Here is a 17053-nt window from a genome sequence, read left to right as displayed (position 1 = left end):
GAGCCGCCGCTGCATGCGTACTCACGGTACCGCGTCTGCGCATCAAACTCAAAGGCCTCCTGGTAAGAGTCTCTGTTGAAATGGGAATGTAAACAATGAAACACCGGCTGTGTTATCCGGCACAACAGTCAGGGGGTGCATACTACGGCGGGGGTGCGTTATCCAGCACAACACCTGCCGCAATACACCGCTTCCCACCTACAGCTTTCTTCTTTGCTGTCTCCATTGTTCATTGAACAAATTGCAAAAGATTCACCAACACAGATGTCCAGAATATTGTGGAATTTTGCGATGAAAACAGACGGCCACCATGCTGTCCCAAAATGTCCTCTATAATCCGTGACGTCACGCGCAGACATCATCATACCGAGACGTTTTCAGCAGGATATTTCGCGCAAAATTTAAAATTGCACTTTAGTAAGCTAACCCGGTCGTATTGGCATGTGTTGCAATGTTAAGATTTCATCATTGATATATAAACTATCAGGCTGCGTGGTCGGTAGTAGTGGGTTTCAGTAGGCCTTTAACGTATGCACCGTAAATTTTGTGTACCAAATTGTACTTAGTTTAGAGAGAGTACAATTACACATTAATTTTACCAATGTCTTTTCACTTAAATTATGTATAATATTTAAGTTTTGTTTTTGCAGTTGATCTACTGTTGCAATTCCTATATTTTGCTGTCATCTATAGTCCTTAAATAAAAAGTCAATGTTTTGCTGGATTGAGCTACTTCCATGTTAGTGAAGGGAATTATATTTATATAGCGCTTTTCTCTAGTGACTCAAAGCGCTTTACATAGTGAAACCCAATATCTAAGTTACATTTAAACCAGTGTGGGTGGCACTGGGAGCAGGTGGGTAAAGTGTCTTGCCCAAGGACACAACGGCAGTAAATAGGATGGCGGATGCAGGGATCGGACCTGCAACCCTCAAGTTGCTGGCACGGCCGCTCTACCAACCGAGCTCTTCTGCCCCACATGTTCCATGTTGTCCAACAATGTTTGGTTCCAACAATATTTAGCAGTATCCCGATACAGTATGTGATTTATTACTATCATTTAGTGATGCTTTCATCCTACAAAAGCAAATTCGATCGTCTTAGCGTTTACTCTTTTTTGAGTGGAAAAGAAAAGATTGCTTGAAATAATTTTAGTAGTTGTTAAGCCAGTACTTTTGCACTCACAAAAACAACATTATGGCATGAATCCGGTTGAAACCAGCTTTTTAAAAACGCACTGATACCCTAAGTAAACACTTTAATTAGACTTTTAAAGGACCAGAATGACATATTGTACGTACAAACTTACATTATGCGTTTGGACACCAGTTCCTTTTGCATGGTATACACTTTGATCGATAGACCATTAGTGAGGTAGGCATGGTATTTACAGCTTCAGTGAAACTGAAATTATTTTTTGCAGATTGTGCAAATCACTTTTTGTTTGTTGCCTGTTCCATCATTTTTCTTTTTATAATAAAATCAATCTTTAGGGCCATTTGCTTACATTATTAATTAAATTAATTTATTACCACTGTTTGTTAATGCATTACTTTTTAAATTATTTGTTGCTGTCCAACAATAATTTCATATATCATACATGAAATTGTCTGTTTATGGCACAGGCCGATACATGTCTTATCTACTGTTACGATTCTGCAGAATCTCTGTAGGAAAAAGGCAAAAAAAAATAAAAAATTATTACAACCCCTGACAAAAAATATGGAACCACCAGTCTTGGAGGATGTTCATTCAGTTGATTACTTTTATAGAAAAAAATCAGGTAACAAACATGGCACATAAAAATAGTCATTTCAATTAGCAACTTTCTGGCTTTAAGAAACACAAAAATACATCAAGAAAATAAATTGTGGTAGTCAGCAACTGTTTTGTTTTTAGATCAAGCAGAGTGACAAAATATGGTATCAATTCAATTCCTCAATTCTGAGGAAAATACAATGGAATCACCCTGTACATTTTCATTTCCAATGCTAACACCTGCATCAGATTAAATCTGTTCATTAGTCAGCTGTAAAAAGGGAGTGTTCACACCCTGGAGAACTGTTGCACAAAGTGGATTGACGTGAATCATGGCCCCATCACGAAAGATGCCAATTGAAACAAAGGTGAGGATTATGAAACTTCTTCAGGAAGGTAAATTACCATGCAATGTTGCAAAAGATGTTGATTGTTCACAGTCAGCTTTGTCTAAAATGTGGACCAAGCACAAACAACATGGAAAGATTGTAAAAGACAAGCACACTGGTAGACCAAGGGAAACATGAATGCGTCAAGTCAGAAAACTTCAGGCAATATGTCTTGAAAATAGAGAATGCACAGCAAAACAAATGAAACACAAATTGGTGGAAACTGGAAGTACCGTTTGTCAGCGAACTGTAAGTAAGCACCTAAAGGAAATGGGATCAAATGACTAAATGAAAGCCGTCATTAACATAAAAAACAAGGTTCATATGGGCTAAGGAAAAGCAATGGTGGACTTTGGATGACTGAATGAAAGTCATATTCAATGATTAATCTTGAATCTACATTGAGCAAGGTAGATAGATAGATAGGTCTTTATTGTCATTGCACAAGTACAACAAAACTTTGTTTTCAGCACGATGATGCTGAAACTTTTTTTTGGTGGCGTTCCAATGAAATTTATGAAGACGACTGCCTGAAGAAAACATGCACATTTCCACAGTCATTGACAATATAGGCTGCATGTCAGGTGATGGCACTGGGGACATGGTTGCCATTACATCTCCAATAAATGCACAAGTTTACATTGACATTTTGAACACTTTTCTTATTCCATTAATGGAAAGGATGTTTGGGGATGATGACATAATTTTTCAAGACGATAATGTATCTTGCCAAAAAGCAAAATGTGTAAAAACTTTCCTTGAAGAAAGATACATACACAATGTCATGGCCTGCAAATTGTCCGTACCTCAATCCAATGTAAAATGTGTTGTGGAAATTGAAGGAAATGGTCAAGACTCCAACCTGTAAAGATGTCTGACAACAGCAATCAGAGAAAGTTGGAGCAAGATTTACTGTTTGTCACTCCATGCCTCAGTCCATGCAAGCTGTTATAATATGATGTGTTAGAGCAGTGTTTTTAAACCACTGTGCCGTGGCACACTAGTGTGCCGTGAGATACAGTCTGGTGTGCCGTGGGAGATTATCTAAATTCACCTATTTGGATTGAAAATATTTTTTGCAAACCAGTAATTATAGTCTGCAAATTATGTGTTGTTGTTGTGTGTCGGTGCTGTCTAGAGGTCGGCAGAGTAACCATGTAATACTCTTCCATATCAGTAGGTGGCAGCCGGTAGCTAATTGCTTTGTAGATGTCGGAAACAGCGGGAGGCAGTATGCAGGTAAAAAGGTGTCTAATGCTTAAACCAAAAATAAACAAAAGATGAGTGCCCCTAAGAAAAGGCATTGAAGCTTAGGGAAGGCTATGCAGAACGAAACTAAAACTGAACTGGCTACAAAGTAAGCAAAAACAGAATGCCGAACGACAGCAAAGACTTACTGTGGAGCAAAGACAGCGTCCACAATGTACATCGGAACATGACATAACAATCAACAATGTCCTCACAAAGAAGGACAAAAACAACTGAAATATTCTTGATTGCTAAGACAAAGTAGATGCGGGAAATATCGCTCAAAGGAAGACATGAAACTGCTACAGGAAAATACCAAAAAAAGAGGAAAAGCCACCAAAATAGGAGCGCAAGACAAGAACTAAAACACTACACACAGGAAAACAGCAAAAAAGTCAAAACAAGTCACGGCGTGATGTGACAGGTGGTGACAGTACACCTACTTTGAGACAAGAGCTATATTGATGCATGCTTGGTTATGGTTCAAAGTCATATCCAACAATTGCGACAACGACTTTTTACTGTCAACTGAGTTTCGTTTTTTAGTGATTTCTGCTGGTGGTGTGCCTCCAGATTTTTTCACGGCAGAAAATGTGCCTTGGCTCAAAAAAGGTTGAAAAACACTGTGTTAGAGTGTTATTTTTCATGGTTGTAATTTTTTTTCAGAATTGAGTGATTCTATATATTTTTTCGCTCTGCTTGACCTAAAAATAAAACTAACTATCACAATATATTTTCTTGATTTCTTTTAGTGATTCTTAAGGCCAGAAAGTTGCTATTTGAAATGACCGAAGTTTTGCGTCATGTCTCTGTTAGCTGCTTTTTTTCTACAAAATTAAACAACTGAATTAAACATCTTTTAAGTCTGGTCCTGGCATTATTTTTGCCAGGACCAGACAGTCCTGGTCCTGGTCCTGGACCAGGACCAGGACCAGGACCAGGATCAGAATTTTCACAGTTCTGAAAGCTTTCCACTGAAAGCTTTCCACAAGCTTTCAGTGGAAAGCTTGTTCTTCTGCTTTCCACTGACGCACACATCAAGTCGATACCAGCATCCCTCACTTAATCAAGCGCTGCGCAGTAGCTCAAGGGAAACTGTGTTGAATTGGGATTTAGTGCTTCCTTCCAGTGTTGAGATATCTAATTCCTGACAGATCCTTCCCCCAGTGCAGGCTAATAAAGATACCCTATAGGCACTTTCCCATCAGAGGTGTTGGTGTGAAATGTTGTCTGATTGACAAGAGAAGGCCCACTTTTGGCTCCTAAAGTGTGGCATTATTCTCCAACCAATCAGAACATTGCTGTTTGGCGCCTCATCCTGCAAAGTTGTACTGACAGGTGCACCTCGTTTGGTTTTATGGGCAAATTTTCCTTTAATAGAGAGCAGCAGGTCAAAGACAATGTCAGCAGCTTGCTAAAATCTTTGAAAGTACAAAACTAATATTAGCATGAAATGATAAACAAACAACAACAAATGTACTTCAAATAAATTTTTCCTTTGCTGGAATATCAATATTTACCTTTTTCATCCAGCATAAGTCAATTATTTTGAATTATTGTTCAAAGTAAAACTGTGATAGCAAGCGGATGTAGCAAAAAAACAAACAAAAAAAACGTAGTAGCCTACTGTACTTGCTTTCAGAACTGTGAAAATTAATGTTTGTAAATCGAGGGGAGCGCCTTATCAGCATTATTGTTGTCATAGTGACATTAACAGTTTGTATAAAAACAAAGATGAGCTAAACAGAGTTTGTTAGTTAAAGGTCAAAGGTCACTTTCAGTTTTGTTTGGCCATTGGAAATACAAAACAAAAAACTAAATAATTAGGGTAAATAAATGAAACTACCACTCATTTAATATGATGCTGTCATTTTACCAGACACTTTACTCTTTTTGCGGAAAAATAAATAAAAAATACAAATAAATATATATATATATATATATATATATATATATATATATATATATATATATATATATATATATATATATATATACATATATCCATCCATTTTCTACCGCTTGTCCCTTTTGGGGTTGCGGAGGGTGCTGGAGCCTATCTCAGCTGCATTCGGGCGGAAGGCGGGGTACACCCTGGACAAGTCGCCACCTCATCACAGGGCCAACACAGATAGACAGACAACATTCACACTCACATTCACACACTAGGGCCAATTTAGTGTTGCCAATCAACCTATCCCCAGGTGCATGTCTTTGGAGGTGGGAGGAAACCGGAGTACCCGGAAGGAACCCACACAGTCACGGGGAGAACATGCAAACTCCACACAGAAAGATCCCGAGCCTGGGATTGAACTCAGGACTACTCAGGACCTTCGTATTGTGAGGCACATGCACTAACCCCTGTGTCACCGTGCTGCCATATATATATATATATATATGTGTGTATATATATATATATATATATATATATATTTATATATATATATATATATATATATATCCATTTTCTACCGCTTGTTCCTTTATATATATATATATATATATATATATATATATATATATATATATATATATATATATATATATATATATATATATATATATATATATACATGTATATTTAAACATTGATCATAAATGTATATATACATTAATATGTATGTATATATATATATATATATATATATATATATATATATATATATATAGGCAGTGGGCAGCACGGTGGAAGAGGGGTTAGTGCATCTGCCTCACAATACGAAGGTCCTGAGTAGTCTTGGGTTCAATCCCGGGCTCGGGATCTTTCTGTGTGGAGTTTGCATGTTCTCCCCGTGACTGCGTGGGTTCCCTCCGGGTACTCCGGCTTCCTCCCACCTCCAAAAACATGCACCTGGGGATAGGTTGATTGGCAACACTAAATTGGCCCTAGTGTGTGAATGTGAGTGTGAATGTTGTCTGTCTATCTGTGTTGGCCCTGCGATGAGGGTGTACCTCGCCTTCCGCCCGATTGTAGCTGAGATAGGCTCCAGCACCCCCCGCGACCCCGAAGGGAATAAGCAGTAGGAAATGGATGGATGGATATATATATATATATATATATATATACACATGTGTATATATATATATATATATATATATACACATGTGTATATATATATATATATATATATATATACACACATGTGTGTATATATATATATATATATATATATATATATATATATATATATATATATATATATATCAGTGACGTGCGGTGAGGTTCATGGCTGGTGAGGCACTGACTTCATCACAGTCAGATTTACAAACATATGAACCCTAAAGAGTATCTTATTCACCATTTGATTGGCAGCAGTTAACGGGTTATGTTTAAAAGCTCATACCAGCATTTTTCCCTGCTTGGCACTCAGCATCAAGGGTTGGAATTGGGGGTTAAATCACCAAAAATGATTCCCGGGCACGGTGCCGCTGCTGCCCATTGCTCCCCTCACCTCCCAGGGGGTGAGCAAAGGGATGGGTCAAATGCAGAGGACAAATTTCACCACACCTAGTGTGTGTGTGACAATCATTGGTACTTTAACTTAACTTTAACTTTACACATACAAACTGTAGCACACAAAAAAGCACATTTAATAAAAAAAAACGTTATTATGGTCTTACCTTTACTTATAAATGAAGTCCATGCGCAGCTCCTTTTGAACAAAAGCATCGATAACTTGTTTATAGAAGTCTTCCTTATCTTTCTTCAGTTTTAAAAGTCTCTCTGTCTCGATGGAGATCTTCCTTTAAGTATTACCTCCTGCTTCGATTGAAAGTCCGGTTTTAACTGTTTTATTTTAGATATGTAATCCTCCATGTTAATTGTCCAGGCAAGAGGAAAAAATAAACGATCGCTGCTAACTGTTGCTGCTTGTTGTCACTTCTTCTGCAGCCGAGTAGTAGCAGAAATGCTCCCTGGGATAACTACCGCCCTCTACCACCAGGAGGCGGGATTACTGCGAGCCTCACACAGTGCGTCGTCGCAGCAGTTTTATGATAGCTCAGCACAAGAAATACGTTAAACACATACAGTTGTTGACAAAATACAATGCACATTATATACCTCAGCTAACTAAACTATGGAAATGTATAATATAATTCATATAGCAATACGGTCTCACTGCACAGCAGGCCAACAGATAGCCGAGTCATTGCGCAATCCATGGTGAGGCTCAACTCAGTGACGTGCCTCAACTGGCTGCTGATCACGCAAGTCTCTTCTCAGTATTTGAACAGCAAATGTGAAAATTCAGCGATTTTGAATAAAAATAATCTAAAACTGGTGAAGTTAAATGGAAAATAACTTTATAGTATAATCACTGGATACATATAACAATTTTTTTTTTTTTTTTTCCTTTTTAAATTTTTTTTCTTTCCATGATGGCACTTGAGGCCCCGCCTCACCTGCCTCCCCTGACTGCACGTCACTGATATATATATATATATATATATATATATATATATATATATATATATATATATATATATATATATATATATATATATATATATATATATATATATATATATATATATATAATTAAGTTTGGACAACCCTGCTCTCGACCATTGCCTGAAACCCGGAAGTGCCTCAAGGTCACGTGAATGCAACCCAGCAATCGAATACAATTGCACATTTTATACCAATATATAACATAAATAATACTACCAGTAGTTCTAATAATGTGTAAAAACAATAGTATAAATATATTATTATCGACATGTTACTGTTTAAGTGACATATGTAGCTTTGTTTAAGGGTCACGTGCCAAATTTAACCGGAAGTTTATCAAATCAACATCCGGTTGAAGGAACGTTTGTGTCCGGCTGTTGAAAGCAGCTATGCTAATGCTAACGTGAGGTAAAAAAAACCCGGCATTTTAATTAACTTTACTTTCTTCGCTGTGTTGCACCAGCGCGACACATGGCAGCGCAACTTCCCACAACTATCAAGAGCCAGTCGGTGGCCGCAAATTCTGCTTGTATACGCGGAAAGAAACGTCCCAATAGTCCGGCGGTGTGTACTGCTGCTGCTCAGCCTGCTAGCGGCAGCAACAAGAAGAAGAAACCCCAAATAATGGCGACACTTGCTACACTGAATCAGGTATAAGTGACTCACACCGTAAGTTTACATATATAGTATATATATTTTATCATTTTTTTCAGAATGTAACTTTGAGCTTCAGGTTACTTGCATTAATCATAGTCGTTATGTATTGTTATTTATTATTCTCCATTCAGATGTCAGCAGTAGAAGCAATGTGTGATATGAAGTCAAGTGGATCAGTGGACAACACTCCAACTACCACCACAGAATCTACTCAAGCCAGACCACCGCCGTTTAAAGACCCTACCTTCATGGTGATTGCCTTTGGATTTTTGACATCCATCCATCGTCTTCCGTTTATCCGAGGTTGGGTCGCGGGGGCAGCAGCCTAAGCAGGGAAACCCAGACTTTCCTCTCCCCAGCCACTTCGTCCAGCTCTTCCCGGGGGATCCCCAGGCGTTCCCAGGCCAGCCGGGAGACATAGTCTTCCCAACGTGTCCTGGGTCTTCCCCGTGGCCTCCTACCGGTCGGACGTGCCCTAAACACCTCCCTAGGGAGGCGTTTGGGTGGCATCCTGACCAGATGCCCAAACCACCTCATCTGGCTCCTCTCGATGTGGAGGAGCAGCAGCTTTACTTTGAGCTCCCCCCGGATGACAGAGCTTCTCACCCTATCTCTAAGGGAGAGCCCCGCCACCCGGTGGAGGAAACTCATTTCGGCCGCTTGTACCTGTGATCTTGTCCTTTCGGTCATAACCCAAAGCTCAGGACCATAGGTGAGGATGGGAACATAGATCGACCGGTAAATTGAGAGCTTTGCCTTCCGGCTCAGCTCCTTCTTCACCACAACGGATCGATACAGCGTCCGCATTACTGAAGACGCTGCACCGATCCGCCTGTCGATCTCACGATCCACTCTTCCCTCACTCATGAACAAGACTCCTAGGTACTTGAACTCCTCCACTTGGGGCAGGGTCTCCTCCCCAACCCGGAGATGGCATCCCTATGATTATGTGGTTTAGATTGATTGATTGAAACTTTTATTAGTAGATTGCACAGTACAGTACATATTCCGTACAATTGACCACTAAATGGTAGCACCCGAATAAGTTTTTCAACGTTAATCAATTCATGGTAATTCATGGTTTCTTAATCGATTCATTAACGGTGTTACAAAGACATGCACCTGGGGATGGGTTGATTGGCAACACTAAATTGGCCCTAGTGTGTGAATGTGAGTGTGAATGTTGTCTGTCTATCTGTGTTGGCCCTGCGATGAGGTGGCGACTTGTCCAGGGTGTACCCCGCCTTCCGCCCGAATGCAGCTGAGAAAGGCTCCAGCACCCCCCGCGACCTCCCGAACGGGACTAGCGGTAGAAAATGGATGGAAGGATGGATGTATGCTTGTACAACACTTAAACCTTTAGTATATCAGTATGTGGAATTAAATTATGGAAAGGATGAACCAAAGGAATCAAACAAAGCACCAATATGATCCAGTTTAAGAAACAGGTTGAAACTAAAAGTGTTCACAAAGTACACAGAACAATAATTATGATGAACATCTTGTAGTGTGTGAATGTGAGTGTGAACGTTGTCTGTCTATCTGTGCTGGCCCTGCGATGAGGTGGCGACTTGTCCAGGGTGTACCCCGCCTTCCGCCCAAATGCAGCAGAGATAGGCTCCAGCACCCCCCGCAACCCGGAAAAGAACAAGCGGTAGAAAATGGATGGATGGATCTTGAACCCTTTTTCTTTTGAGATAAAGATTATTTATGTATTTAATATTTGTTTACCCACTATGGTATATTATTCATTTATTATTTGTTTATTCACTGTTACAGAGAACAAGGAAATGGGATACAATTGCTATGGAATGAAAAGGGGTAGGATTAAATAAGCTCTGCTTCTTCCTACTCTTTTTCGGATGTGCTGTAACTAAACAACTGGAAATTATGTGATGCATTACATTGTATCGTATGCATGTTCGAAATAAACTGAAACTGAAATGAACAACTCACACATTTTCTCTCTCCTTTTTGACAGCATTCTGGGATTGGCGGAGCTGCAGCAGGCAAAAAGAACAGAACCTGGAAGAATCTTAAGCAAATTCTGGCTTTGGAACGAACGCTACCTTGGAAACTGAACGACCCTAACTGTAAGTTCTTGCATCGGATATTAAACAGATGCATACATTATATCAGTTTTTCCCACAGGACTGTAAAGTATCTGTGGCTTTTAGTTGGGAGGGGGGGCTAAATTACCTCATTGTCTATTTTGCATAATTGATTGTATAGGCTCCAACCCCCCGCGACCTTGATAGGGACAAGTAGTAGAAAATGCAATGATGGACAATGATGCTTGTGCGTGCATGTATATAACATGCAGATGCAATTAAAAAAGCATTAATGATGTGTCTTGTAAGTGCAGCTGATTTTAAAAATGATTGTTCATTCGATGTATCACTATCATTTTTATATTTTATACAATATGAATGCATACAACTGCGAACATAACGAGTGAAGTAAGACATGTTACTTTTAGACTGTCAATCAACATATTCTTGTCTCAAGGTGCCACATATGAACAATATGCAATAATTTACTTTAAGATATTTTTGGCGTTATGCACAGACTCCAAGCTTTTGTCTACATTATGCTCTTAAAGTACCAGTAGAGTGGAAAAACAAGTTGCCTCTATATTGAAGTTAATGCCATATATATCTGATTTATGACACCAAAAGTCTTCCAAAGTATGCGAATAAATAGTTATGATCCAAGATTCCTGAGCCATTTTTAGAGTTAATGAGCAAGCCAGTCACATGATCTGTGATGTATGCCATGTCTACACTAAGTCGTTTAACCCCTTAAACGAATAATTATTTAGCCTAAGCCCCGTTTCAGCCACATTAAACCATCGTTAAAGGTCGCCCTCCTCGGACAAATCTTTACACGGTTAAGGCCCCGTTTACACTAAGCCGAATAAGGTTATCCAGAGTAAATCCCACCTAACCTTATCCACACACAATGCCCCCGTTTAAGACCCCCTACCCCCTCCGTCCGCCGGCCCAACGCGACCTAGTACGCATGCGCGGAAAATGCGCACAGCAGCTGTGTGCAAGTTTTAAAATGTATCTTATCTAAACAATATCCATTGTTGTGGTATTCCAATTACCGTAACTGGAATCCAGTGTGCTGTGGGGCCCTATTGTAGTGAATCACACCCGAGCCATCATAAATTAATCAAATCTTTATTAGACACGTAAACAATGTGATAAAGAACATTTTACATCAATCAATCTAGGGATCTAGATATCTGGTCAGGACACTCCTCACTTTTTTTGCCTTTACCTTCATTGTCCGTTAGTTTTTTGGTGACTTTATATACTCTGGACCGAGATGTTGAGTCCGCGACATGGTGCACAACTTTAACTTTAATAACTGATACAGTCTGCTTTGCCAGACCAAATGCATTCGCTGTTTTCAAATCGAATTGTTACCCCTAAGAATAAAATCGAATCGTGTGGTGCCCAAAGATTCACAGCCCATAAACTTGCATGAACTCACTGCTGTCAATGCGCCACTAAAATAGGCCGTCTGTGTTGCCACTTATAATAACTTATAATATCACTCATATTTGATTAATTTTCAGGTCGTGACATGTACATGGAGTATAGTGGGCGGTTTCTGGATGTTTTTAGAGGGTATAATACTCACACTCAACCTACTCAGTGGCCTAGTGGTTAGAGTGTCCGCCCTGAGATCGGTAGGTTGTGAGTTCAAACCCCGCCGAGTCATACCAAAGACTATAAAAATGGTACCCATTACGTCCCTGCTTGGCACTCAGCATCAAGGGTTGGAATTGGGGGTTAAATCACCAAAAATGATTCCCGGGCGCAGCACCGCTGCTGCCCACTGCTCCCCTCACCTCCCAGGGGGTGATCAAGGGGATGGGTCAAATGCAGAGGACAAATTTCACCACACCTAGTGTGTGTGTGACAATCATTGGGACTTTAACTTTAACTTTAACTTAATGAGCACAATAGAGGACACTTGATCTTTTGACTCAATTGGCTATTGGTAGCCTTCCCGGTAAGGTCTATTCAGGTGTACTGGAGAGGAGGCTACGCCGGATAGTCGAACCTCGGATACAGGAGGAACAGTGTGGTTTTCGTCCTGGTCGTGGAACTGTGGACCAGCTCTATACTCTCGGCAGGGTCCTTGAGGGTGCATGGGAGTTTGCCCAACCAGTCTACATGTGCTTTGTGGACTTGGAGAAGGCATTTGACCGTGTCCCTCGAGAGGTCCTGTGGGGAGTGCTCAGAGAGTATGGGGTATCGGACTGTCTGATTGTGGCTGTCCGCTCCCTGTACGATCAGTGTCAGAGCTTGGTCCACATTGCCGGCAGTAAGTCGGATACGTTTCCAGTGAGGGTTGGACTCCGCCAAGGCTGCCCTTTGTCACCGATTCTGTTCATAACTTTTATGGACAGAATTTCTAGGCGCAGTCAAGGCGTTGAGGGGATCCGGTTTGGTGGCTGCAGGTTTAGGTCTCTGCTTTTTGCAGATGATGTGGTCCTGATGGCTTCATCTGGCCATGATCTTCAGCTCTCACTGGATCGGTTCGCAGCCGAGTGTGAAGCGACTGGGATGAGAATCAGCACCTCCAAGTCCATGGTTCTCGCCCGGAAAAGGGTGGAGTGCCATCTCCGGGTTGGGGAGGAGACCCTGCCCCAAGTGGAGGAGTTCAAGTACCTAGGAGTCTTGTTCACGAGTGAGGGAAGAGTGGATCGTGAGATCGACAGGCGGATCGGTGCGGCGTCTTCAGTAATGCGGACGCTGTATCGATCCGTTGTGGTGAAGAAGGAGCTGAGCCGGAAGGCAAAGCTCTCAATTTACCGGTTGATCTACGTTCCCATCCTCACCTATGGTCATGAGCTTTGGGTTATGACCGAAAGGACAAGATCACGGGTACAGGCGGCCGGAATGAGTTTCCTCCGCCGGGTGGCGGGGCTCTCCCTTAGAGATAGGGTGAGAAGCTCTGCCATCCGGGGGGAGCTCAAAGTAAAGCCACTGCTCCTCCACATCGAGAGGAGCCAGATGAGGTGGTTCGGGCATCTGGTCAGGATGCCACCCGAACGCCTGCCTCGGGAGGTCTTTAGGGCACGTCCAACCGGTAGGAGACCACGGGGAAGACCCAGGACACGTTGGGAAGACTATGTCTCCCGGCTGGCCTGGGAACGCCTCGGGATCCCCCGGGAAGAGCTGGACGAAGTGGCTGGGGAGAAGAAAGTTTGGGCTTCCCTGCTTAGGCTGCTGCCCCCGCGACCCGACATCGGATAAGCGGAGGAAGATGGATGGATGGATGGTAGCTATTTTTTTACGATTTCGAATGCATTAAAAAAGCGAAGCATATGTGTTCTTGTCTTACATAAGGACTGCGAATGATAAACAGCACATCTCTTTCAAATATTTGCATATTTACAGTATGACTGATCTAATACCATAGTCAGAGTGCAGAAGCGGAAATTGCCAAAGATATTCGGAGCGGAATATTCAAAATGGCCAAATGAATTTGTGGCATTTTGTGATGTTTAGACAGTATTTTGACATACTTTTTAGATTCTAAATACAATTCGATGTGGTTTAATGGATACAATGAAACATAATTAAGTATATGAAGTAAACTTTTTTCCACTCTACTGGTACCTTAAACTGAAGAAATAATCAATAAAAACGATTCAGTGTTTATAATGTTGATGTAATGTAATCATCCATCCATTTTCTACCGTTTATTCCCTTTGGGGACGCGGGGGGCGCTGGAGCCTATCTCAGCTACAATCGGGCGGAAGGCGGGGTACACCCGGGACAAGTCGCCACCTCATCGCAGGGCCAACACAGATAGACAGACAACATTCACACACTAGGGCCAATTTAATGTAATCATAATACATAATAATAATGCTAGTAACCATTTAACACACAGGAGTGCTTTGCGCCATAGCCCGCACCATCGTCAATACGCTCTTTCTTCTTCTCTATCCTCTTGTTGTGGGGCATTTATCCTCCGCTGTTGCCATTTCTAATATAAAGTAGCATACAGTTCTAACTTGTATATGTCAGTAGAGTCACTATGAAAGCGCTAAAACTACAACAAAGATGGCGGGCGGAAGACACTGTTGAAGTGGATCCACCTAAATAATACCGCCCACAAAACAGTGCATTCTGAAGTGGCTTGAAGATCTGTAAAACGTTATTATGCAAAAGTTTGACCAAAGAACCACCATTACATGTTATGTAGACCACAAGGAAATGTTTTAAATGTAGAAAAAAAATCCTAATATGACCCCTTTGATGCGCTTTATAATCTGGTGCGCCTTTTGTATGAACTAGACCTCAATAGACCCGCTCATCAGCAGTGCGTGTTAATCCAGTGTGCCCTATGCTCCGAAAAATACAGTAAAGAATTATTTATTTATTTTATGCACCCACAGACTACAACATCGACGCTCCTCCCTCGTTGAAACCAGCCAAAAAATACTCCGACATCTCGGGATTACCTGTGAGTAATTTATTAATGGTTATTTAATTAAGTCAACACAGTGAACTGTTTATTATTTCTCATCTTCCCTCAGGCCAACTACACAGACCCCCAGACCAAACTGCGCTTCACATCCTCAGAGGAGTTCTCCTACATCCGCCTCCTCCCCACTGATGTGGTGACTGGCTACCTGGCTCTGCGGAAGGCCACCTGCATCGTACCTTGACAGACATCCGACGTTGTGAAGCATAATTACTGTAAGAGTCGTTTTGACCCTAAAGGTGGCTAGGAGACAATTGATGACTCAGAATTAGCATTTTTTTCTGGGAAAAGAAAGCTAATCATTGTTGCGAGGATGCACGGTGCCCCCTTGTGGTTGTCAGTTTAAAGTACAGGCTTCGTTTTCTATGAAAATAAATAGCTCACTTTTATGTATGTAATGCAAAAAAACCCCCTCGCCCCCATAATCTAGTAACCACTTTGGCTGTATAGTTCTAACAACTAGTTCCACATGTTTTTGATATTAGGTCTGTATTGTATGTCTGTTATTTACTCCGAGGGATTGCCATTTATCACAATTATTTTCTGTTGTTTCCATACTTTATTTAATAATCTTGACAAATGAGGCCATATTATAACCTCTTGATTTGCTAAATAATAATATCAGCCTCAAACGGTTCTGCTTGTTTATTTAACTTTGATTCTTTGCACCCAATTTGTGTTTTCTGAAACGTCTTCAAATCTGAGCCAGTGTTATATTTACTTTACGCAATATCTTACCAACTATAAGAGTAGTTTCCATCCATTTGATACTATAAGAGTAGTTTCCATCCATTTGATAGAACTCGAGACTCTTATTTGGCACATACCTAATGAATTACGAGGTAGACGACAGCAGCAACGTGGTCAAAGTGATGCTGATGGCGGCAGCTCTTTAGTACATCTGTTCACGTTAGAACAGCACTTTTATTCCTGCTGTGGCATCAAAACTTCAACGTTGTGATTAATGATGTTGTAACTGACTTTGTGCAAACACAGCATGCCACCCCAATAGTTTGCGCTCTGCGTGCATGCATGCACATTTTGAGAGTGCTACGCTCGGGTAATTTTTTTATTGCAGATGCATGAATTTGGTGTATACCACAATAATACACACAGTCTTATAAAGGAAGTTCATGGTGCACTTCTAATGTAAATGGCAAGTGCATGAAATGTTTATAGTTTAAATGCAGTCCAACTTTGCACCACCAGGGAGTGGTAGATCTCTACTAGTGCCACACAAAGGTCAGGAGGCAGCTGTTAAATGCTTCAGTCGGGTCATCCATCACAAGTAGTGACAATATTAATTCTAATCTTCAAAGATATATGTGGTATGAAGAGGCAGATGACATCATTAGCAAGCATTGCTGAATTTGGATAGGATACGCATGGCATACTGTGCCTTTTAGTAGGACTAGCATCATTAGGAAGTTGATTGTGGCTCATCATCTTTTTCTGGAGGATTTGACACTTACTGTATCGTACAGAACATGTGTCTCTGGAAGCAAAAACGCTGTCCGTGTGCTCATTTGGGTCCTTGTCTTCCTCCTTCCTTCTTTGTCACTGTTACGCTGCCTAATGAGGGAGAAGATGCTGTCTAATGCTGACAGTGTCGGGGTGCCTTTCTCTGGCTTTGTACAACATGCAGCAGACGGCTTTAACATGTAGCTGGTGCTGCAATTATTGCTCACACAAATGATGACTTATGGTTCAATGACACACAACAGGTACGCAACGAGTTAGTACAAAGGTAGTTTTATGTATTTAATTAGTCAATCAAAATGTATTTACAGTCGTGGTCAAATGCTTACATACACTTGTAAAGAACATAATGTCATGGCTGTCTTGAGTTTCCAATAATTTCTACAACTCTTATTTTTTTGTGATAGAGTGATTGGAGCACATACTTGTTGGTCACAAAAAAACACTCATGAAGTTTGGTTCTTTTATGAATTTATTATGGGTCTACTGAAAATGTGACCAAATCTGCTGGGTCAAAAGTATACATACAGCAACATACATTATCAATTTTGGT

The 17053-nt window shown here is 40.8% G+C and overlaps 1 protein-coding gene across 1 annotated transcript; it reads left to right on the top strand.

Annotated features, from left to right (window-relative positions):
* The first annotated feature begins 8188 nt into the window (after nucleotides 1-8188).
* ino80c (INO80 complex subunit C) lies at nucleotides 8189-16529 on the top strand. The gene is made up of 5 exons (XM_061954800.1): nucleotides 8189-8499; nucleotides 8637-8756; nucleotides 10487-10598; nucleotides 14933-15000; nucleotides 15074-16529. The coding sequence occupies exons 1-5, from the start codon at nucleotides 8320-8322 to the stop codon at nucleotides 15203-15205; spliced, it is 612 nt and encodes a 203-aa protein (XP_061810784.1). The 5' UTR covers nucleotides 8189-8319; the 3' UTR covers nucleotides 15206-16529.
* Nucleotides 16530-17053: the final 524 nt, after the last annotated feature.

The sequence above is a fragment of the Nerophis lumbriciformis genome, linkage group LG04 (genome assembly GCF_033978685.3).
Source record: "Nerophis lumbriciformis linkage group LG04, RoL_Nlum_v2.1, whole genome shotgun sequence".
NCBI lineage: Eukaryota > Metazoa > Chordata > Actinopteri > Syngnathiformes > Syngnathidae > Nerophis > Nerophis lumbriciformis.
This window is presented reverse-complemented; position numbering and strand designations above follow the sequence as displayed.

Excerpts from the sequence above, each read along its gene's own strand:
- ino80c (XM_061954800.1), top strand. The coding sequence starts at position 8,320 with ATGGCAGCGCAACTTCCCACAACTATCAAGAGCCAGTCGGTGGCCGCA. Across the intron at positions 8,757-10,486 it reads TTAAAGACCCTACCTTCATG|CATTCTGGGATTGGCGGAGC; the intron begins GTGATTGCCTTT and ends CCTTTTTGACAG. Across the intron at positions 10,599-14,932 it reads GAAACTGAACGACCCTAACT|ACTACAACATCGACGCTCCT; the intron begins GTAAGTTCTTGC and ends ATGCACCCACAG.